This window comes from Heptranchias perlo, chromosome 3, assembly GCF_035084215.1.
Source record: "Heptranchias perlo isolate sHepPer1 chromosome 3, sHepPer1.hap1, whole genome shotgun sequence".
In the NCBI taxonomy this organism is placed as follows: domain Eukaryota; kingdom Metazoa; phylum Chordata; class Chondrichthyes; order Hexanchiformes; family Hexanchidae; genus Heptranchias; species Heptranchias perlo.
The window spans coordinates 117699088-117724231 of record NC_090327.1 but is presented as its reverse complement, the minus strand read 5'-3'; the positions used below and the strand labels follow the sequence as shown (position 1 = coordinate 117724231).

Here is a 25144-nt window from a genome sequence, read left to right as displayed (position 1 = left end):
TTGAGGGGATTTGAGAAAGAACTTTTTCACCCAGAGGGTGGTTGGAGTCTGGAACTCACTGCCTGAAAGGGTTGTGGAGGCAGGAACCCTCACAACATTCAAGAAGCATTTGGATGAGCACTTGAAATGCCATAGCACACAAGGCTACGGACCAAATGCTGGAATATGGGATTAGAGTAGACAGGGCTTGATGGCCGGCGCGGACACGATGGACCGAAGGGCCTCTATCCGTGCTGTATAACTCTATGACTCTATCTATGACTCTATGACTCAATTACTCCTTGTGGTATCGAGTTCCACATTCACACCACTCTCTGCGTAAAAAAGTTTCTCCTGAATTCCTTATTGGATTTATTAGTGACTATCTTATATTTATGGCCCCTAGTTTTGGACTCCCCCACAAGTGGAAACAGCTTCTCTACGTCTACCCTATCAAATCCTTTCATAATCTTAAATACCTCTATCAGGTCATCCCTCAGTCTACTCTTTTCTGGAGAAAAGAGCCCCAGCCTGTTCAATTTTGGAAAGTTAATTTTTTCGGGAACACATTTGGTTAGATTTTCATTAGCACGATGTGACTGGGGAAACAGTTGTAATTGGGAAGAAAGGTTTCGTGTAATGTGAATTTTGAATAATGGAAATGGAACAAAATAGAAAATAACCAATTCAAAAGGATAAATAAGCAGTCAACCTATGAGGAAGAAGGCCATTGATGAGTGGTTCGATGACCCACTGTAAACAATTTGACAAACTTGACTTTAAAAAAACAAGAATGTGAGAGAGAGGCCACAAGTAAGTTCTTTTTAACAAAGGTCTCAGCCAAGTAGCACGAAAATATCTTTGAATAAATTTGGATAATATATATATTTTTAATTTGATCGAAAGCAGTTCTGAAGTATCTGTGAAGTAGAAGCAAAGCTATATTCACAGTAATATTACTAACCACTGTGGCTCATCCTATTAAGCCTCAGAACGATCATAAAACTCGTAATACGATGTATGTAAGGAATCTGATAAATATCGGTTATGGTTCTACTATTAAGTAGTGATTATCCCTTGTACTAATTTGTGCTTTTTTTAAAAGTATTCATAAAAACTAAATAAGTCAGAGTGAACGTCTTAAAAAAACATTCATTGCAGAATGTAACATCAGTTAGATCTGAAACATGTGTTTTGTGCCAGAGTTTATCGAAGCAGTTAACAATTTACATGCTGAGTCTCTGTCCAATGTAGCCATTCACAGATTATTGCCTCGACTTAACTGCAATGTGTCAGGGAGTGAAAGCAGCCAGATGCTCTCTCACTATAAAGGAGCAATGCCTTCAGGAAAATGTAACTTTGATTTGGTTTAGGGAGGCTGAAAGAGCTGAATATCATTTCTGTCACATCAATGCCGCACGCAACAATGCGTTTTAAAAAAGAAAGACTTGCATTTATATAGCGCCTTTCACGACCTCAGGATGTCCAAAGCGCTTTACAGCCAAATGAAGTAATTTTGAAGTGTAATCACTGTTGTAACGTAGGGAAATGCAGCAGCCAATTTGTGCACGGCAAGGTCCCACAAACAGCAGTGTGATAATGACCAAATAATCTGTTTTAGTGATGTTGCGTTGAGGGATAAATATTGGCCAGGACACCAGGGAGAACTCCCCTGCTCTTCTTCGAAATAATGGCCATGGGATCTTTTATGTCCACCTGAGAGGGCCTTGGTTTAACATTTCATCTGAAAGACGGCACCTCCGACAATGCTGCACTCCCTTAGTACTGCACTAGAAGTGTCAGCCTAGATTATGTGCTCAAGTTTCTGGAGTGGGACTTGAACTCACAAACTTCTAACTTAGAAGGCGAGAGTGCTACCCACTGAGCCACGGCTGGCACAAATAAAGCATTTTATGGTGCAGTTGCAGTTTTAATATTCAGTGCCAGTATTTTGCTAACTGTGAAAAGCTACCAGCTGACAGTCTTTGTGGTGCCTTATCTGATTTAAAAGATGCACTATTGAAAAAATGATGAGTGCAATAAAATTTAAATTGAAAAAAAGATAATTACTGAAGTTTAAACACACAGCAACAAATGTGTTTCTATTCTGCTGCAGCTTTCAGCATATTTAGCATAAAGGGAGGTCAGGAGGAATTTGCAAGGTATCTAGTGATATCAAAAGAATTCAGGGTGAAATCTGAGTGACAATCAAAAGCTTCTGGAACCATATGGCTTTGTGGTGCAGCAATACAAAATCTGCAAAATCACCCAAAAAAGGGGGAGAAGACGACAAAGGGGGCTAAGATATTTTTGGCCCTTCTGGCACACTCTCCCCATAATTAGACCAGGACCCAGATACGCCAGGTCCTGCCCTGGCCCTACAGTTTCCTGCCCACCTCAAACAAGGCCACGAACACAGGCGGGGATAGGACTGGGACACGACCTCTGAATGGACCCGCATCCCCAGCTTCTGGCCGATCTTTAGAGGTAGTGTTGCCAACCCTCCAGGGTTGCCCTGGAGTCTCCACATATTGAAGATTAATCTCCAGGACACTTCTGCGAGCAACACCCAGGAGAACAATCACAGAGACATAAAAAAAATTGAGTGTTTTTTTTTTCATTTTCTCTGATCACGTTTGTTTATCAGCTATAAAGATATTGGAGATAAAGAAAAGAAGGATGTTTGACTGGGCTGTTGGAGGCGAGAGGTCATGTGATTAGAAGTCCAGGGATACTTTGAACCAGAGTTGGTAACCATACTTTGGCGGATGATACGTCAAGAAAAAAGAGACGACACCTCCAACAGTGTCAGCCTAGATTTTGTGCTCAAGTCTCTGGAGTGGGACTTAAACCTATAACCTTCTGACTTAGAGGCGAGAGTTCTACCCACTGAGCCATGGCTGACAGTTTATAGCTATTTATTTTATTGTCATGCTGAGCATTCAATTTCTATTTATGGAAACTTGAAAATTCTAATCCCAGGTACGCTGCATCAAAGTATCCGGAACATTTCCAAGAATGGAGCAAATATGGAGGTCCAGTTATATACTTACTGACCTCTCGCAAGTAGTCTAAAATCAGGAAAAACAAACACTTTTGTGCATGTACTTAAATGCGTTCACACAGTCTTGTGCAGCAATATCTTACTGTCAATACATTTCTAAAGTTAAAAAGGAGCTGGTAGGAGTGCAAACAAAGTTCTTCATTGAACACTTTATAAGTGGTTCAATAGATTGGTTTATGGTGCTATATGTTCTATGCTGTTTCTTTGTTCTGAGATTACATTGGCTCAAGAATTTTTCATTTAACATTCAGTTTTGCTGGAGCATACTACACTGTGCACAAGGCAGTAGTATATTAAGGCTGTAGTATATTAAGGCTGTAGTATATTAAGGCAGTAGTATATTAAGGCTGTAGTAAATTAAGGCTGTTGTATATTAAGGAAGTAGTATATTAAGGCTGTGGTATATTAAGGCTGTAGTATACTAAGGCAGTAGTATATTAAGACGGTGGTATATTAAGGCAGTAATATATTAAGGCTTTTGTATATTAAGGCAATATAAATTAGGGGGCACAATTCTAAAAGAGGTACAGGAACAGAGAGATCTGGGGGTATATGTGCACAAATTGATGAAGGTGGAAGGGCAGGTTGAGAAAGTGGTTATAAAAGCATACGGGATCTTGGGCTTTATAAATAGAGGCATAGAGCACAAAAGTATGGAAGTCATGATGAACCTTTATAAAACACTGGGTCGGCCACAACTGGAGTATTGTGTCCAGTTCTGGGCACTGCACTTCAGGAAAGATGGCCTTAGAAAGGGTGCAGAAGAGATTTACTAAAATGATTCCAGGGATGAAGGACTTTAGTTACGTGGATAGACTGGAGAAGCTGGGGTTGTTCTTCTTGGAATAGAGATGGTTGCAAAGAGATTTGATAGAGGTATTCAAAATCACAAAGGGTCTAGACAGGGTAGATAGAGAGAAACTGTTCCCATTGGCGGAAGGGTCAAGGACCAGAGGACGTAGATTTAAGGGATTGGCAAAAGAACCAAAGGTGACATGAGGAAGAACTATTTTACACAGTGAGTGGTTAGGATCTGGAATGCACTGCCCGAGGGGGTGGTGGAGGCAGATTCAAAAGGGAACTGGATAAGTACTTGAAACAAAAAAAGTTGCAGGGCTACGGGGATAGGGCGGGGGAGTGAGACTAACTCTTAGAGCCTGTGCGGACTCGATGGGCCAAATGGCCTCCTTCAGTGCTGTAACCTTTCTATGATTCTACTATATTAAGGCAGTAGTTTATTAAGGCTGTAGTATATACCATAGCCATAATATACTTCTGCCTTAATATACTACTTCCTTAATATACAATAGCCTTAATATAATACTGCCTTAACATACTACCACCTTAATATACTACTGCTAAGTATACTACTTCCCTAATATAATATGCTATGGCAGTAGTATATTAAAGAAGTAGTATATTAAGGCTGTTGTATATTAAGAAAGTAGCATATTAAGGCTGTGGTATATTAATGTAATAGTATAGTAAGGCTGTAGTATAGTAAGGCTGTAGTATATCAAGGAAGTAGTATATTAAGGCTGTGGTATATTAAGGCTGTAGTATACTAAGGCTCTAGTATATTAAGATAGTAGCATATTATGGCTGTGGTATATTAAGGTAATAGTATACTAAAGCTTTAGTACATTAAGGCTGTTGTATATTAAGGCAGTAGTATACAAAGGCAGTAGTATATTAAAGCTGTGGTATATTAAGGCTGTGGTATATTAAGGCTATGGAAAATAAGGTAATGTTATACTATGGCTGTAGTATATTAAGCCTGTAGTATATTAAGGAAGTAGTATATTAAGGCTGTGATATATTATGGCTGTAGCGTATTAAAGCAATAGTATATTAAAGCTGAGGTATATTAAGGTAATATTATACTAAAGCTTTAGTACATTAAGACTGTTGTATATTAAGGCAGTAGTATACAAAGGCAATAGTATATTAAGGCTGTGGTATATTAAGGCTGTAATTTAATAAGGCAGTAGTATATTAAGGCTGTAGTTTTATAAGGCAGTAGTATATTAAGATAATAGTAAACTAAAGAAGTAGTATATTAAGGCTGTAGTATATTCAGGCTGTGGTATATTAAGGTAATAGAATATTAAGGCTGTTGTATATTAAGGAAGTAGCATATTAAAGCAGTAGTATATTAAGGCTGCGGTATGGCAAGGTAATAGTATATTAAGGAAGTCATATATTAAGGCAGTAGTATTTTAAGGCTGTAGCATATTAAGGCAGTAGTATACTAAGTTGTATATTATGGCAAGAATAGATTACGGCAGTAGTATATTAAGACTGTTGTATATTAAGGCTTTTGTATATTAATGTAGTAGTATATTATGGATGTAGTATATTAGGGCTGTGGTATATTAAGGAAGCAGTATATTAAGGCTGTGGTATGTTAAGGCTGTAGTACATTAATTGTAAACAATTTTACAACACCAAGTTATAGTCCAACAAATTTATTTTAAATTCCACAAGCTTTCGGAGGCTTCCTCCTTCCTCAGGTGAACGGTGTGGAAAATTAAGTGGTACATTAAGGCAGTAGTATATTAAGGCTCTGGTATATTAAGGTAAAATTATATTAAAGCTGTGGTATATTAATGATGTGGAGATACCGGTGATGGACTGGGGTGGACAAATGTACGGAGTCGTACAACACCAGGTTATAGTCTCAACAGCTTTATTTGAAGTCGAAAGCTTTCGGAGCTTTCCTCCTTCGTCAGGTTAAAGCACTGAAAGCTTGTGATTTCAAATAAAGCTGTTGGACTATAACCTGGTGTTGTACGACTCCGTACATTTGTGGTATATTAAGGCTGTAGTATATTGTGGAAATAGTATATTAAGGCAATAGTATATTAAGGTGACAGTATGTTAAGGCAGTAATATATTAAGGCTGTTGTATATTAAGGAAGTAGTATATTAAGGCTATGGCATATTAAGGTAATAGTATGTTAAGGCTGTAGTATATTACGGCTGTAGTTTATTAAGGCTGTAGTATTTTAAGACTGTAGTTTAATAAGGCAATAGTATATTAAGGCTGTTGTATATTAAGGAAGTAGTATATTAAGGCAGTAGTATATTCAGGCTGTGGTATGTTCAGGTAATTCTATATTAAGGCTGTTGTATATTAAGGAAATATTATAGTAAGGCTATTGCATATTAAGGAAGTATATATTAAGGCAGTAGTATATTAAGGCTGTGGTATAATATGGTAATAGTATATTAAAGCTGTAGTATATTAAGGCTTTTGTATATTAAGGTAGTAGTAAATTATGGCAGTAGTATAATAGGGCTGTGATATATTGAGGCAATTGTATATTAAGGCTGTTGCATATTAAGAAAGTAGTTTATTATGGCAGTAGTATTTTATGGCTATAGCATATTCAGGCTGTAGTATATGAGGGAAGTGTATTTTGGCAGTAATATATTAAGGGGGTAGTATATTAAGGCTGTTGTATATTAAGGCTTTTGTATATTACGGGAGTAGTATTTTCGAGCAGTAGTATATTAAGGCTGTAGTATGTTACGGCAATAGTATATTAAGGAAATAGAATATTAAGGCTGTTGTATATTAAGGAAGTAATATATTAAAGCAGTAGTACATTAAAGCTGTGGTATATTAAGGTAATCATATATTAAGGAAGTAGTATATTAAGGCAGTAGATTATTAAGGCGGTAGTATATTGAGGCTGTGCTATATTAAGGAAATAGTATATTAAGGCTGTTGCATATTAAGGAAGTATATGTTAAGGTAATAGAATATTAAGTCTGTTGTATATTAATGCAGTAGTATATTAAAGAAGTAGTACATTAAGGCAGAAGAATATTAAGGCTGTAGTATATTAAGGCTGTTGTATATTTAGGTAATAGTATATTACGGCTGTAGTATAATAAAGCAGTACTGCATTAAGGATGTATTATGTTAAAGCAGTTGTATATTAATGCTGTTGTATATTAAAGAAGTAGTATATTAAGGCAGTAGTATATTAAGACTGTTGTATATTAAGGTAATAGTATATTAAGGCTGTAATAGTATATAAAGGCAGTGGTACATTAAGCCAGTAGTATGTTAAGGCTGCTGTATAGTAAAGCATTAGTACATTAAGGAAGTAGTATATTAAGGCAGAAGAATATTAAGGCAGTAGTATATTAAGGCTGTTGCATATTAAGGTATTAGTATATTAAGGCTGTAATAGTATATAAAGGCAGTGGTACATTAAGCCAGTAGTATGTTAAGGCTGCTGTATAGTAAAGCATTAGTATATTAAGGAAGTAGTATATTAGGGCAGTAGTATATTAAGGCTGTTGTATATTAAGGCATTAGAATATTAAGGAAGTTGTATATTAAGGCAGTAGTATATTAAGTCTGTCGTATGTTAAGGCTGTAGTATATTAAGGCAGTAGTATATTAAGGCGGTGGTATATTAAGTTAATAGCAAATTAATGCTGTAGTATATTAAGGCTGTAGTTTATTAAGGCTGGAGTTTATTAAGGCTGTAGTATATTAAGGAAGTAATATATTAAGGCAGTAATATATTAAGGCTGTGGTATATTAAGGTATTAGTATATTAAGGCTGTTCAATATTAAGGAAGTAGTATATTCAGGCCATAATATATTAAGGCTGTAGTATATTAAGGCTGTGGAATATTAAGGTAGTAGTATATTAAGGCTGTGTTTTTTTTTATTTGTTCACGGGATGTGGGCATCACTGGCAAGGCCAGCATTTATTGCCCATCCCTAATTGCCCATGAGAAGGTGGTGGTGAGCCGCCTTCTTGAACCGCTGCAGTCCGTGTGGTGAAGGTTCTCCCACAGTGCTGTTAGGTAAGGAGTTCCAGGATTTTGACCCAGTGACGATGAAGGAACGATGATATATTTCCAAGTCGGCATGGTGTGTGACTTGGAGGGGAACGTGCAGGTGGTATTGTTCCCATGTGCCTGCTGCCCTTGTCCTTCTAGGTTGTAGAGGTCGTGGGTTTGGGAGGTGCTGTCGAAGAAGCCTTGGCGAATTGCTGCAGTGCATCCTGTGGATGGTACACACTGCAGCCACTGTGCACCGGTGGTGAAGGGAGTGAATGTTTAGGATAGTGGATGGGGTGCCAATCAAGCGGGCAGCTTTGTCCTGGATGGTGTCGAGCTTCTTGAGTGTTGTTGGAGCTGCACTCATCCAGGCAAGTGGAGAGTATTCCATCACATTCCTGACTTGTGCCTTGTAGATGATTGAAAGGCTTTGGGGAGTCAGGAGGTGAGTCACTCGCCACAGAATACCCAGCCTCTGACCGGCTCTTGTAGCCGCAGTTTTTATGTGGCTGGTCCAGTTAAGTTTCTGGTCAATGGTGACCCCCAGGATGTTGATGGTGGGGGATTCGGCTATGGTAATCCCGTTGAATGTCAAGGGGAGGTGGTTAGATTATCTCTTGTTGGAGATGGTCATTGCCTGGCACTTGTCTTGCCACTTATCAGCCCAAGCCTGGATGTTGTCCAGGTCTTGCTGCTTGCGGGCACGGACTGCTTCATTATCTGAGGGGTTGTGAATGGAACTGAACACTGTGCAATCATCAGCGAAGATCCCCATTTCTGACCTTATGATGGAGGGAAGGTCATTGATGAAGCAGCTGAAGATGGTTGGGCCTAGGACACTGCCCTGAGGAACTCCTGCAGCAATGTCCTAGGGCTGAGATGATTAGCTTCCAACAACCACTACCATCTTCCTTTGTGCAAGGTATGACCCAGCCACTGGAGACTTTTCCCCCTGATTCCCATTGACTTCAATTTTACTAGAGCTCCTTGGTGCCACACTTGGTCAAATGCCGCCTTGATGTCAAGGGCAGTTACTCTCACCTCACCTCTGGAATTCAGCTCTTTTGTCCATGTTTGGACCAAGGCTTTAAAGAGGTCTGGAGCTGAGTGGTCCTGGCGGAACCCAAACTGAGCATCGTGAGCAGGTTATTGGTGAGTGAGTGCCACTTGATAGCACTGTTGATGACACCTTCCATCACTTTGCTGATGATTGAGAGTAGACTGATGGGGCAGTAATTGGCCGGATTGGATTTGTCCTGCTTTTTGTGGACAGGACATTCCTGGGCAATTTTCCACATTGTCGGGTAGATGCCAGTGTTGTAGCTGTACTGGAACAGCTTGGCTAGAGGTGCATCTAGCTCTGGAGCACAAGTCTTCAGCAATACAGCCGGGATGTTGTCGGGGCCCATAGCATTTGCTGTATCCAGTGCACTCAGTCATTTCTTGATTTCATGTGGGGTGAATCGAATTGGCTGAAGACTGGCTTCTGTGATGGTGGGGATATCGGGAGGAGGCCGAGTTGGATCATCCACTTCTGGCTGAAGATGGTTGCAAACGCTTCAGCTTTGTCTTTTGCACTCAGGTGCTGAACTCTGCCATCATTGAGGTTGGGGATGTTTACAGAGCCTCCTCCTCCCATTAGTTGTTTAATTATCCACCACCATTCACGATTGGATGTGGCAGGACTGCAGAGGTTTGATCTGATCCGTTGGTTGTGGAATCGCTTAGCTCTGTCTATAGCATGTTGCTTCCGCTGTTTAGCATGCATGTAGTCCTGAGTTGTAGCTTCACCAGGTTGGCACCTCATTTTTAGGTACGCCAGGTGCTGCTCCTGGCATGCTCTTCTACACTCTTCATTGAACCAGGGTTGATCCGCTGGTTTGTTGGTAATGGTAGAGTGAGGAATATGCTGGGCCATGAGGTTACAGATTGTGCTGGAATACAGTTCTGCTGCTGCTGATGGCCCACAGCACCTCATGGATGCCCAGTTTTGAGCTGCTAGATCTGTTCTGAATCTATCCCATTTAGCACGATGGTCGTGCCACACAACACGTTGGATGGTGTCCTCAGTGTGAAGATGGGACTTCAGCTCCAGAAGGACTGTGCGGTGGTCACTCCTACCAATACTGTCACGGACAGATGCATCTGTGACAGGTAGATTGGTGAGGACGAGGTCAAGTAGGTTTTTCCCTCATGTTGGTTCACTCACCACCTGCCTCAGGCCCAGTCTGGCAGTTATGTCCTTCAGGACTCGGCCAGCTCGGTTGGTAGTGGTGTTACTGATGTTGGTGATGGACATTGAAGTCCCCCACCCAGAGTACATTCTGTTATGTTAAGGTAATAGTATGTTAATGCTATTGAATATTAAGGAAGTAGTATATTAAGACAGTAGTATATTAAGTCTGTGGTATATTAAGGAAGTAGTATATTAAGGCAGTAGCATATTAAGGCTGCAGCATAATTATTGAACTCCTGGAGTCATGAGTTCAAATCCCGCCACGGCAGTTGGGGAATTTAAATTCAATTAATTAAATAATATCTGGAATTTTAAAAAAACTGGTATCAGTAATGGTGGCCATGAAACTATTGGATTGTCGTAAAAAACCATCTGGTTCACTAATGACCTTTAGGGAAGGAAACCTGCTGTCCTTACCCGGTCTGGCCTATATGTGACTCCAGACCCACAACAATGTGGTTGATTCTTAATTGCCCTCTGAAATGGCCTAGCAAGCCACTGAGTTGTACAGTCTCGCTACAAAAAGTCATAATAAGAATAAAACCGGACGGACCTACCGGCATCGGACCACTAGGCACCGGAAACGACCCAAAAAAAGCCCAGTCGACCCTGCAAAGTCCTCCCCACTAACATCTGGGGACTTGTGCCAAAATTGGGAGAGCTGTCCCACAGACTAGTCCAGCAACAGCCTGACATAACCATACTCACAGAATCATACATTTCAGCCAACATCCCAGAATCCTCCATCACCATCCCTGGGTATGTCCTGTCCCACCGGCAGGACAGACCCACCAGAGGTGGCGGTACAGTGATATATAGTCAGGAGGGAGCGGCCCTGGGAGTCCTCAACATTGACTCTGGACCTCGTGAAATCTCATGGCATCAGGTCAAATATGGACAAGCTAACCTCCTGCTGATTACCACCTACCGCCCTCCCTCAGCTGATGAATCAGTCCTCCTCCATGCTGAGCACCACTTGGAGGAAGCACAAAGGGTAGCAAGGGCACAAAATGTACTCTGGGTGGGGGACTTCAACGTCCATCACCAAGAGTGGCTCGGTAGCACCACTACAGACCGAGCTGGCCAAGTCCTGAAGGACATAGCTGCTAGACTGGGCCTGAGGCAGGTGGTGAGCGAACCAACATGAGGGAAAAACCCATTGACCTCAACCTCACCAATCTACCTGTCGCAGATGCATCTGTCCGAGAGAGTATTGGTAGGATTGACTACCGCACAGTCCTTGTGGAGACGAAGTCCCGTCATCACATTGAGGACACCATCCAACGTGTTGTGTGGCACTATCACCGTGCTAAATGGGATAGATTCAGAACAGATCTAGCAGCTCAAAACTGGGCATCCATGAGGCGCTGTGGGCCATCAGCAGCAGCAGAATTGTACTCCAGCATAATCTATAGCATTATGGCCCGGCAAATTCCTCACTCTACCATTACCAACAAGCCAGGGGATCAACCCTGGTTCAATGAGGAGTGTAGAAGAGCATGCCAGTAGCAGCATCCGGTGTACATAAAAATGAGGTGCCAACCTGGTGAAGCTACGACAAGGACTACATGCATGCTAAACAGCGGAAGCAACATGCTATAGACAAGGCTAAGTGATTCCACAACCAACGGATCAGATCACAGCTCTGCAGTCCTGCCACATCCAGTCGTGAATGGTGGTGGACAATTAAACAACTAATGGTAGGAGGAGGCTCTGTAAACATCCCCATTCTCAATGATGGCAGAGTCCAGCACATGAGTGCAAAAGAGAAGACTGAAGCCTTTGCAACCATCTTCAGCCAGAAGTGCCGAGTGGATGATCCATCTCGGCCTCCTCCCGATATCCCCACCATCACAGAAGCCAGTCTTCAGCCAATTCGATTCACTCCACGTGATATCAAGAAACGGCTGAGCACACTGGATACAGCAAAGGCTATGGGCCCCGACAACATCCCGGCTGTAGTGCTGAAAACTTGTGCTCCAGAACTAGCCTCGCCTCGAGCCAAGCTGTTCCAGTACAGCTACAACACTGGCATCTACCCGGCAATGTGGAAAATTACCCAGGAATGTCCTGTTCACAAAAAGCAGGACAAATCCAATCCGGCCAATTACCGCCCCATCAGTCTACTCTCAATCATCAGCAAAGTGATGGAAGTTGTCGTCGACAGTGCTATCAAGCGGCACTTACTCACCAATAACCTGCTCACGATGCTCAGTTTGGGTTCCGCCAGGACCACTCAGCTCTAGATCTCATTACAGCCTTGGTCCAAACATGGACAAAAGAGCTGAATTCCAGAGGTGAGGTGAGAGTAACTGCCCTTGACATCAAGGCGGCATTTGACCGAGTGTGGCACCAAGGAGCCCTCGTAAAATTGAAGTCAATGGGAATCAGGGGGAAAACTCTCCAGTGGCTGGAGTCATACCTAGCACAAAGGAAGATGGTAGTGGTTGTTGGAGGCCGATCATCTCAGCCCCAGGGCATTGCTGCAGGAGTTCCTCAGGGCAGTGTCCTAGGCCCAACCATCTTCAGCTGCTTCATCAACGACCTTCCCTCCATCATAAGATCAGAAATGAGAACGTTCGCTGATGACTGCACCGTGTTCAGTTCCATTCACAACCCCTCAGATAATGAAGCGGTCCTTGCCCGCATACAGCAAGGCCTGGACAACATCCAGGCTTGGGCTGATAGGTGGCAAGAAACATTCACGCCAGACAAGTGCCAGGCAATGACCATCTCCAACAAGAGATAATCTAACCACCTCCCCTTGACATTCAACGGCATTACCATCGCCGAATCCCCCACCATCAACATCCTGGGGGTCACCATTGACCAGAAACTTAATTTGGCTAGCCACGTAAATTCTGTAGCTACAAGAGCAGGTCAGAGGCTGGGTTTTCTGCAGCGAGTGACTCACTTCCTGACTCCCCAAAGCCTTTTCACCATCTACAAGGCACAAGTCAGGAATGTGATGGAATACTCTCCACCTGCCTGGATGAGTGCAGCTCCAACAACACTCAAGAAGCTCGACACCATCCAGGACAAAGCTGCCCGTTTGATTGGCACCCCATCCACCACCCTAAACATTCACTCCCTTCACCACCGGCGCACTGTGGCTGCAGTGTGTACCATCCACAGGATGCACTGCAGCAACTCGCCAAGGCTTCTTCGACAGCACCTTCCAAACCCACGATTTCTACCACCTAGAAGGACAAGAGCAGCAGGCACATGGGAACAACACCACCTGCACATTCCCTTCCAAGTCACACACCACCCTGACTTGGAAATATATCACCGTTCCTTCATCGTTGCTGGGTCAAAATCCTGGAACTCCCTTCCTAACAGCACTGTGGGAGAACCTTCACCACATGGACTGCAGCGTTTCAAGAAGGTGGCTCACCACCACCTTCTCGAGGGCAATTAGGGATGGGCAATAATTGGCCTTGCCTGCGATGCCCACATCCCATGAACGAATAAAAAAAATGAAGGCAGTAATATATTATGACTGTGATATATTAAGGTAATAGTATATTAAGGCAGTAGTATATTAAGGCTGTAGCATGTTATATCAGTAGTGTATTAAAGCAGTAGTATATTAAGGCTGTAGTTTAGTAAGGCTGTAGTATGTTAAGCTAGTAGTAATTTAAGGTAATAGTATATTAAGGCAGTAATAAATACCAATGTATAGGGAAATAGCGCTCGTGGTATAACCGGTGGCCGATCCAACATTACACTGTCTGCAAAAGTTAAAATTACCCCTATTATGTGGCACATGAACCAACACAGCAGCTCAATCAGATTAGAGCAGCACCCAATCTTTTTAATACATTTCAGATAGTGAATCTCCTATTGTAAAAACTCAGTGTTGGTTGAAAACTACCCATGAATCGGTTTATATTAATTGTTGGGCAGTGCAATGACACAACAGGTTGGAGCAGCGACATTGCTGCATGATCATGGTGGTTAGACACAGAATCCTTTGCGTCCTGTGGAGAGGCACTGGGCAGAGGGAAAGTTATATCTGGGATGCTGCTAAAGGAACACCATTCTCACGTGTTTCTTACTAGCAGCCCAGATATAACTCTGGCAAAAGCCTGGGAGCAGGTGGCTTGCTGAGATGGCGTCGTGGTTTCAAGTGGCAGATTGCCTTCATTCTCCTGGATATGGGTTTGAATCTTTCGCAGACTGTTGGGATTGAAGTGCTCTCCGGCCCGGCTCCCACCTTCCACGCTCCATACACTTGAGCTCATCCAAAACTCCTATCCTAACTCGCACCAAGTCCATTCACCCATCACCCCTGTACCACTGACCTACATTGGCTCCCAGTCCGGGAACGCCTCGATTTTAAAATTCTCATCCTTGTTTCCAAATCCTCCCACGGCCTCGTTCCTCCCTATCTCTGTAACCTCCTCCAGCCCCACAACCCTCCGAAATCTCCGCGCTCCTCCAATTCTTGCCTCTTGCCCATCCCCGATTTTAATCGCTCCACCATTGGCGGCCATGCCTTCAACTGCCTAGGCCCTAAGCACTGGAATTCCCTCCCTAAATCTCTCCGTCTCTCTACCTCTCTCTTCTCCTTTAAGACACTCCACAAAACCTACCCATTTGACCAAGCTTTTGGTCACCTGTCCTAACATCTCCATATATGGCTCGGTGTCAAATTTTATTTGATGACACTCCTGTGAAGTGCCTTGGGATGTTTTATGTTAAAGGCGCTATATAAATGCAAGTTGTTGTTATTGTTGCTATATAAGATAAATTTGGTAAGTTCTAACCCAGTTTCTGGTGTGCCCACGGCCTAAAGCTCCTCTGACATTGCACTAATAGGCAAGGTCGTACAGAAAGTCCACAATGTGGGCTAAGGTGGGGAACAGAAAAATGTTACGCTGGTGTAATATAGGATGGTCTCGTAAGGTTGAGACACATCACTGGGGCGGAGCGAAGGCAGCTTTACTCTACAATATAATGGCTCTATACCTGATCTGGTAGTATTTTATGATGACACTGGGTGCCTGAAATGTAAAAGTAACCCATCTCTCACCTTGATAAGCACAGAATTCACTGGAAGGAAATAGAAGTTAAAGCTAAGTAAATTACATACCACTGTCTTCATAATCAGAAAGAGATCTTCACTTCTAAAGATTACAATATTGTTATGCAAAGGCAGAAAATTAAAGAGAATTTTAATTATAGGCAATAAAAACAGAAAATGCTGGAAAAGCTCAGCAAGTCAGGCAGCATCTGTGGAGAAAGAAACAGAGTTAATGTTTCAGGTCGAAGACCTTTCATCTGAGGTCAAATGCTGAGCTTCTCCAGAATTTTCTGTTTTTATTTTCCAGCATCCGCAGTGTTTTGCTTTTGATTTAATAATCGGCACTTCCCAATAATTATGGAATGTAGTTAGGGAATTGAACTTTTGAACCCACGATAGTTATAATCATCGAACCACACGGCATAGAAAGAGCCCATTCGGCCCATCATGCCGATGCCAGCCCTTTGAAAGAGCTGTCCAATTAGTCCCACTCCCCTGCTCTTTCCCCTTAGGCCTGCAATTTTTAAATTCTTTTTAAGTATATATCCAAATCCCCTTTGAAAGTTACTATTGAATCTGCTTCCACCACCCTTCTCAGGCAGTTGATTCCAGATCCGTTGGTTAACATTCTTTACCTGAAAGGGTTGTGGAGGCAGGAACCCTCACAACATTCAAGAAGCATTTGGATGAGCACTTGAAATGCCAAAGCATACAAGGCTACGGACCAAATGCTGGAATATGGGATTAGAGTAGACAGGGCTTGATGGCCGGCGCGGACACGATGGGCCGAAGGGCCTCTATCCATGCTGTATAACTCTATGACTCTATGACCTTTTCCATAATTTTTTTACTCATTCATGGGATGTGGGCATCGCTGGCGAGGCCAGCATTTATTGCCCATCCCTAATTGCCCTTGAGAAGGTGGTGGTGAGCCACATTCTTGAACCTATGCAGTCCGTGTGGTGAAGGTTCTCCCACAGTGCTGTTAGGAAGGGAGTTCCAGGATTTTGACCCAGCGACGATGAAGGAACGGCAATATATTTCCAAGTCGGGATGGTGTGTGACTTGGAGGGGAACGTGCAGGTGGTGTTGTTCCCATAAGACCATAAGAGATAGGAGCAGGAGTAGGCCATTCAGCCCCTCGAGCCTGCTCCGCCATTTAATGAGGTCACGGCTGATCTGGTTTTTACCTCAACTCCACTTTCCTGCCCTTTCCCCATATCCTTTGACTCCCTTGCTGATCAAAAATTTGTCTAACTCAGCCTTGAATGTATTCAATGACTCAGCCTCCACAGCTTTTTGGGGTAAAGAATTCCAAAGATTCACGACCCTCTGGGAGAAATTCCTCCTCATTTCCATCTTAAACTGCCTGCTGCCATTGTCCTTCTAGGTGGTAGTGGTTGTGGGTTTGGGAAGTGCTGTCGAAGAAGCCTTGGCGAATTGCTGCAGTGCATCCTGTGGATGGTACACACTGCAGCCACAGTGCGCCGGTGGTGAAGGGAGTGAATGTTTAGGGTGGTGGATGGGGTGCCAATCAAGAGGGCTGCTTTGTCCTGGATGGTGTCGAGCTTCTTGAGTGTTGTTGGAGCTGCACTCATCCAGGCAAGTGGAGAGTATTCCATCACACTCCTGACTTGTACCTTGTAGATGGTGGAAAGGCTTTGGGGAGTCAGGAGGTGAGTCACTAGCTGCAGAATACCCAGAATATGTCTGTATTTTATTTATTTGGGATTTTTTTTCAAAGAAAATATATTTCTGCTTGTAACATCTTGGCAGGTTATTAGATTCTCTGTAATGTGTATTGTCACGTTGGTCATCTTTTTATGTGTTATGGAATTATTTTTGTATTTAAAAATATACCAGTTTTACAGTGTTTAAAATCAGAATGGAAAATTAAATTTGTGGGTATGTGGAATGGACTGGCCCGAACAGTGTGGCAGAGGTGGGCACTTGGAAGCTGATAAAAGGACAGTAGGGTCTTTCTGAATGGATGAGACAAGAATGGTTGGATGGCTTGCCTCATTTGTATCTATCTTGTGAACCTCTTAGGCTCTGTCATTGTTAGAGATTAATGATATAAATACACGTTTTGCTTGGATTAATAAGATGGCTTATGTCACTTCAGTTTTGTTTGTCTTGACGGAGGGGCCGTCTTTCGGATGAGACGTTAAACCGAGGCCTCGTCTGCCCTCTCAGGTGGATGTAAAAGACCCCATGGCATGATTTTGAAGAAGAGCGGAGGAGTTCTCCCCCGCTGTCCTGGGGCCAATATTTATCCCTCAACCAACATCACGAAAAGAATAACAGATTATCTGGTCATTATCACTGTTTGTGGGATCTTGCTGTGCACAAATTGGATGCTGTATTTCCTACTTCATTGGCTGTAATGCACTTTGGGACATCCTGAGGTTGTAAAAGGTGCTATAAAAATGCAAGTCTCTCTTTCTTTCATATTTGTAAGGCAAAGCTTCTGGGTTTTAAGAGTTTGCAATTCAACAGTGGAAAGATGCCTGTCCTCCCACTTTTTAGTGCCTACTTTATAACATATTTTAAGGATGCATTCTTTAGCTCTGAATGCCTGACTTGCAGGAACTTAACTTGACAGAACGCCAGTGTTAGGGAGTGGTGAGTGAGGGTTGCGGGGGTTGAGGAGGGGAGTTGGTGCAACATATTGAAGTAGTGTGTTTTTCAGTACATTGTGGAGTTCTACTCGGAACTGGTGCACTCGGTCACAGTCCTTTGTCCCTTCCGATACGGTGCATGTTTGGCAAGCTCCCCGACCCCGGGCAGCAGCAGGCGCACAGTGGTCTGGCTCTCCTGGGAGCTGATGGTCGAGCGCTCGTTGTAATGGGCCGGTCGGGAAGCCTCACCCACCATGGACTCAAATCGTTCACAGAGGAGTTTGTGGCGCTCATGGTCCTCGGAGGAGATGCCGGTGTCGGGGGTGAACCTGCTTCATCACCTTGTAGATGTAGATGGAGTGACTCTCCTTCCTCAACCATCCCCGCTTCTTGCCGCCCTTTGCTGGTCTTGGCGCCCTTCTTGGGAGCTGCTTTCTTCTCCCTGGGCATTCTCAAACTCAGTTTCAGACACACAGAAGTGAAGCTGGCACTTCTGGCTGTGAGCGTTAATTGAGGGCCAGTGGAGTCGGTATTTCTGGGAGAGGAAACCAATCCAAACAAACTGAATTCTGCTCCATTCCATCGGATTAAGAAAGTCATTTGAAAGGTGAAGAAGATTAAACCACAGCCTATGTTTAGTGGCTGAACTTTTTTTTTAAGCAATTCAGAATAAGGTATTCCATCTTTATTTGTATGATGAGTATTTGTCACCCTTTTTTCTGCTCCTCTGCTGTAATACTTGAGAATTCTTTGCATTCGCAGTCACAAATCCCTCTTGTCTTTTTATTTTGCTGATTTTTGCAGCCTTTTGCCATTTTAAACTCTGTCGGCCAGCTTTCCCACATTCTGCTTTCTACATTAAAGCAAATCTATCTGATATTGAAGCCTCATAGTTTGGCGTGCTGCCCTGATTGCCATCAATGCCAGCTTTATCCACAAGGAGACACCAGTGACCAATCCAAAATCCCCTTCCTCTCTCCTTTTGCCCAGCACCTTCCCTTTGCTTATGGGCTTGATAAGTCAGCTGAGATTTTGCTCTCTGACCTTCATTGGCTCCTGGTCCAGCATCTCCTCCAATTTAAAATTCTCATCCTTGTGTTCAAATCCCTCCATGGCCTCACCCTTCCTTATCTCTCTAACCTCCTCCAGCCCTACAACCCTCCAAGAACTCTGCTTTCTTTCGCCCCACCATTGGCGGCCGTGCCTTCAGCTGCTTACGCCCTAAGCTCTGGAATTCTCTCCCTAAACCCCTCCACTCTCCACCTCTCTCTCCTCCTTTAAGCCCCTCTTTAAAACTTGAAGTGCCCTAACCTACAAGGCTACGGACCAACAGCTGGAAAGTGGGATTAGGCTGAATAGCTCATTTTAGGCTGGCACAGACACGATGGGCCGAATTGCCTCTTTCTGTGCTGTAAATTTCTATAATTCTATGAAAACCTACCTCTTTGGCCAAGCTTCTGGTCACCTGTCCTAATATCTCCTTGTGTGGCTCGGTGTCAAATTCTGTCTGATAATCGCTCCTGTGAAGCACCTTGGGACGTTTTACTATGTTAAAGGCGCTATATAAATGCAAGTTGTTGTTGGGATGAACAATTTATCAAAGGGGGCTGAGTATGAATGTCACTGGGTGCCATCCTGTCATTAGCACCCATTTTCTCAGCTCTGTAGTGAAACATTTCCTACAAGTTGTCTAGTGTAATTCAATCTTCACTCACTGCCAGGATCAACTTTATTGTGCAAATGCCTGGGTATACAATCCCTGCATTCACTGTGACTGTTTTATTTACTAGCCTCCTCAACATAGCAAATAAAATGGGAACTACAAATACAAAACATATATATATATATATAAACTGCAGAAATTATTGTTGTATGAAGAATCCTAGTGTGGGAATCCCAGAGCTGAGAATATCCCAGTACACCAAAAATGATAGGCTGTGTGATTTATACTTACCTTGGAACCCCAACCAGCTGTGGCAACTAAGTGACTTCTTGTTATATTTGGAATATATTTGCTCAGGTAATATGTAGCTTTAAGTGTATCATATCCATTGCTCTCTTTTTGCAGATCTGCCTCCACTGCCCTTATAATCCTATACATAGAGAGAGAGAGAGAGAACCAAACCCAATTACAGAGCGTTTGTGAGCTGTGGATTATAAATATCAGCAATGAAGCCTCAATGTGCAACAGATTGTGATGGTACAGGTGTGATTCTGATGTGGAAAGTGACTAAGTCATGTCTTTCAGGGTAAATTAATAAAGCCTATTATACAAGATGCGATGTTGATCAGTTTCTGAGCATTGTTCCGCATCAGTCCGCAGAAGGAGGTCGAGAAGGAACGATATCAGTTAACCAAAGAATTTGAGAATGTATATGTTCTCTGTGAGGGAGGAAGGAAGAATTCTAGAGATATACATGGTTCTTGAAAATGGAATGTACAATGTAAATAAAATGTTATAGTTAAAAATGTGATGCAGTATGTAGTGATTTTGATCATTCGTTCATTTTAAGCTCTAGACTATGTCAGGGCTCTAACTCACTGCCTCATCATTGCAGTCATAATGGTTGTAATATCATGCTTCATTTTTTATTGTTGAAATACATCCAGTGCCTATAACAGAAGTGCTCATGTCTACATTTTAACAGTGTTTTGTGTGAATGGAAAAATAAATCTCAAGCTTAATTGTTTGTTGTTTTTTGTTTGAATTATTTCTAGAAACTGACAATAAATAATTCTGTATTGTAGGACTATTTCTGTCCTCTGCGATGACATTAAAATAAAGCCTTAATGCCTCTAATCTCTGAAAAAGAGGTGGTTGTCCTGTCATTCATTATTTTTATCATACATTATGATCATCTCTACCCAAAGCTGTATTGTTGATAGTAAGAAAAAAAAAGGAAAATATGTACTTGGAGTTCAAAGCTTTGGGGGTGATCACAAACTCATTTGCGTGGCTGTGCTTTTATTCAAGTTGTACTCTGCTTTGTACATCTGTTAGTAAATAGATGTTTGGATAATGCTGCTCATCTGCACATCAGGGGCTAATATCTCATGCAAGGAGTATATTTAAAGATCAGTACATTTTGCCGTCTTGCCTAATGTTGATGTTGGAACTTGCCACTGAATTAATTCTCCCTATTTGGTTGCAGGTTCCCAGTTTATGTGCAAGTCTTCAGCTATCGCTGACATTGTGGTGCTGGTTGACGGTTCCTGGAGTATTGGCCGACTTAATTTCCGACTTGTCCGGCTGTTTTTGGAGAACTTGGTTAGTGCTTTCAATGTAGATTCTGACAAAACCAGAATAGGTAAGTCTACCTTCCGGAAATACCGTGAAAATATCGGGATAAGTTTGTTTTGTGTAAAACTGCACGGGATTCCATAGAGTCACTCAGGTTACAGTAGGAGGCCGTTCAACCAGTTCTAGTGGCAGCTTCCCTCCAGTCTGAGCTAAGTACTCCGATCCCATTCCCCTGCTCTTGGAGCTTGCGGGTCTCAATAATTTGCATGAGGACCTCATGTTGGGCAGCAGTGCAAAAGGGGCGGTATCTCATCAGCATTGAATATCGGGCCGGGCCTATAATGGGCGGCCAAGGCGATAATGGCCGTTATGTGATGCTGCCCAAGTCGAATTTCTACCCTAAAATGTTTGTTCTGAGGATTTTGCTATATTGTAAAATGAATATTGTATTCCCACATTTGCCAGTTATTTCTCTCCCTTATTGGAGGGGAATTGTTGTTTTGAGGGTTGGCTGTATGCAAGCGGGCGCCCAGGAGGGGATCAAGCGGGGGTCCCGAGTGATTCTGGTCCTAATTACAACGAGGTCGGCGAACTGCCAGTGCGAAACGCCGCCCCCATAGGCAGGAATTCAGACAGAGCGAACGAATGAGATAAGCCTCCAGCACCAACCTTAAAGTGAGAGGAGTATTAGTGTGGGGAATAAAAAGGAAGCAGGATATTAGAGCGGGCAACATGTCGGCAAACACTTTAAAACGTGAAAGCCTTTGAGGTACGAAACCCCTGAACGACTTGCCATAAAAATACCTCCCAAAGCGGCGTCCAGCTTTCTCTGACTGCAGCTGAGATTCCCTGTAGTTATCGCTGCAAATGGTCACCTCATGTTTGGTGGGCCAGATCAGGAACTGGCACCAGTCGAGTGGGTAGAGACAGGGGGTCTTAACAAGCATTATTTGACCCCCCCAACTTCCATAGATCTGTGGGCCTCCCTCCTGTTTCCAGGAGGTCCACCCGGAAATCAGGATGGGCAGCCCATGGTAGGTCAGCGCAACTCCCCACTGCTTGATTTGGGACCTTGCTACTGACCCCGTTTTCAGGCACTATCGAGGCAACACGAAAATCATCCGCACTGTTTTTACGTAGAATTTACAGCACAGAAACAGGCTGTTTGGCCCAACTGGTCCATGCCGTTGTTTATACTCCACACAAGCCTCCTCCCTCCCTACTTCATCTCACCTAATCAATATACCCTTCTATTCCTTTCTCCCTCATGTGTTTATCCAGCTTCCCCTTAAATGCATCTATGCTATTCGCCTCAACTACTCCATGTGCTCGCGAGTTCCACATTCTAACCACTCTCTGAGTAAAGAGGTTTCTCCTGATTTCCTTATTGGATTTATTAGTGACTATCTTATACTTATGGCCCTTAGTTTTGGTCTCCCCCACAAGTGGAAAGAAGTTCTCTACGTCTACCCTATCGAACCCCTTCATGATTTTAAAGACCTCTATCAGGTCACCTCTGGAGAAAAGAGCCCCAGCCTGTTCAATCTTTCCTGATAGCTGTACCCCCTCAGTTCTAGTATCACCCCTCAGCCCTCTCTTTTCTACAGTGCACCATTCTCTGACTGAGAGAATTAGTTATTAGTACTCCTGCTGTCAGGAGGAGTACGAAAATTATACCACGTACTTTCTAATGGCTCTTCCTCCAATAAGGGACAAACCTTTCCTCGATTCACTGTCTCTCCCAGGAACATGAGCTCAAGCTAAGGCTGAGGTCTTACTGTGTGGGGGAATCATGTCCAGGCACTCCATTGACCCAGCACTTAGTATTCTAGCCTGCTGGACCATCACACTATATAGATTTGACTCTTTTCTTCCAATGTTGTAACATTTCAAGGGGTTCACTATTTCATAGAACCATAGAATCATAGAATCATACAGCACAGAAGGAGGCCATTTGGCCCATTGTGCCTGTGCTGGCTCTTTGAAAGCACATGGGAACACCACCTGCACGTTCCCCTCCAAGTCACACACCATCCCGACTTGGAAATATATCGCCGTTCCTTCATTGTCGCTAGGTCAAAATCCTGGAACTCCCTTCCTAACAGCACTGTGGGAGAACCGTCACCACATGGACTGCAGCGGTTCAAGAAGGCGGCTCACCACCACCTTCTCGAGGGCAATTAGGGATGGGCAATAAATGCTGGCCTCGCCAGCGACGCCCACATCCCGTGAACGAATAAAAAAAAATCCAATTAATCCCACTCCCCTGCTCTTTCCCCATAGCCCTGCAAATTTTTTTCTGTTCAATTATTTATCCAATTCCCTTTTCAACATTACTATTGAATCTGCTTCCACCACCCTTTCAGGCCGTGCATTTCAGATCATAGCAACTTGCTGTGTAAAAAAATGTCTCCTCATCTCCCCCCTGGTTCTTTTGCCAATTACCTTAAATCTGTATCCTCTGGTTACCGACCCTCCTGCCAGTGGAAAATAGTTTCATCTTATTTACTCTGTCAAAACCCTTCGTAATTTTGAACACCTCTATTAAATCTCCCCTTAACCTTCTCTGCTCTAAGGAGAACAATCCCAGCTTCTCTCTAACCTCTCCAAGTAACTGAAGTCCCTCATCCTCAGTTAATTGATCTCAGCGAAGGTGACAGTGAGCTGACTAAGACAGGCTTCAGTGTTCCAGATTAGGGTGGAGAGTAAAAAAAAATCAGTTTAGAGTTTCTGCTCCTCACCATATCCAGTCATCTCTGCTCAAAAAGTGTCTGATTGCATGGGAGTGAGTTAAGGAAAGATTGGGCCCAGTTGTGTTGTCTCCCACTGTCAAGTAGCAAGTCAGAGTGTGATGGAATGCTCTCCACTTGCCTGGATGAGTGCAACTCCAACAACACTCAAGAAGCTCGACACCATCCAGGACAAAGCAGCCCACTTGATTGGCACCCCATCCACCACCCTAAACATTCACTCCCTTCACCACTGGCGCACTGTGGCTGCAGTGTGTACCATCCACAGGATGCACTGCAGCAACTCGCCAAGGCTTCTTCGACAGCACCTCCCAAACCCGCGACCTCTACCACCTAGAAGGACAAGGGCAGCAGGCACATGGGAACAACACCACCTGCAGGTTCCCCTCCAAGTCACACACCATCCTGACTTGGAAATATATCGCTGTTCCTTCATCGTCGCTGGGTCAAAATCCTGGAACTCCCTTCCTAACAGCACTGTGGGAGAACCTTCACCACACGGACTGCAGCGGTTCAAGAAGGCGGCTCACCACCACCTTCTCAAGGGTAATTAGGGATGGGCAATAAATGCTGGCGTTGCCAGCGATGCCCACATCCCATGAACAAATTTTTAAAAAATCACTGATAGTCAGTAGGTTGGCACCTGAAGAATGGCAACTAGGGTGAGGTTGCTGAGGGCTGCTGGGACCCATGAGTCAAAACCTGATTTAAAAAGTAATGAACAGGACATTGCTGCTTTTCCTTTGACACTTCAATAATTTTCTGGACTTTATTTGGAAAAGAATGAAACTGTTCAGTAATGCTAAAGTGAAGTATTTTAAAAGGCATGGGAAATGTTTAACCTCTTTGACCATTGCAGTATTTGTAAATGATTCATGCTGGTCTCTGGGAAGATGTAATTTTATGTTTTAAGCAGATTACACTTGTGTAAATTTCACATTCGTCGGGATGGTATCACAAAATTACTTAATTGTTTGATCCAGATCAGTTAAACAGGCCTCTTTTTAAAAATAAGATCTGTTCCATCTAGAAAGGCCTGGGTATTAAAACGTTTATTTAATGCCCAATGGCGTTTATTCAAATATGTCACAGAGTCATACGTTACTACCGCACCGCACAAAAACGTGCTACTTTTTATATTTGTCGTCACACTTGTTTCAGGGCTGGCTCAGTACAGCGGAGACCCAAGAATAGAATGGAATCTGAATCAACACAGCACGAAGGAAGCTGTACTCGATGCTGTCAGAAATCTCCCTTATAAGGGCGGAAACACTCTTACAGGTACCGTCAATTGTATAAAGTAGTGAGGTAAAAAACAAAAAAGCCCAAGTCAACCAGGATCTAAGAGAAAAAAAAAATTGAACTATAATTTTTCATCAGAAATTAATTTGTAATAGTTTTTGTTCTATAGTCAG

The 25144-nt window shown here is 43.1% G+C and overlaps 1 protein-coding gene across 8 annotated transcripts in view; it reads left to right on the top strand.

Moving 5' to 3' along the window:
• Positions 1-25144, top strand: part of col14a1a (collagen, type XIV, alpha 1a) — a 244686-nt gene that overhangs the window by 79131 nt on the left and 140411 nt on the right. For all 8 annotated transcript variants that reach the window (XR_010962201.1, XR_010962202.1, XM_067981666.1 and 5 more), the window contains exons 6-7: positions 20891-21046; positions 24891-25010. Coding sequence is in view for 6 of the 8 variants with exons in the window: in XM_067981666.1 (XP_067837767.1) it covers positions 20891-21046; positions 24891-25010 (276 nt within the window). In the remaining 2 variants the exon portion in view is untranslated. The remainder of the gene's footprint in view (positions 1-20890; positions 21047-24890; positions 25011-25144) is intronic.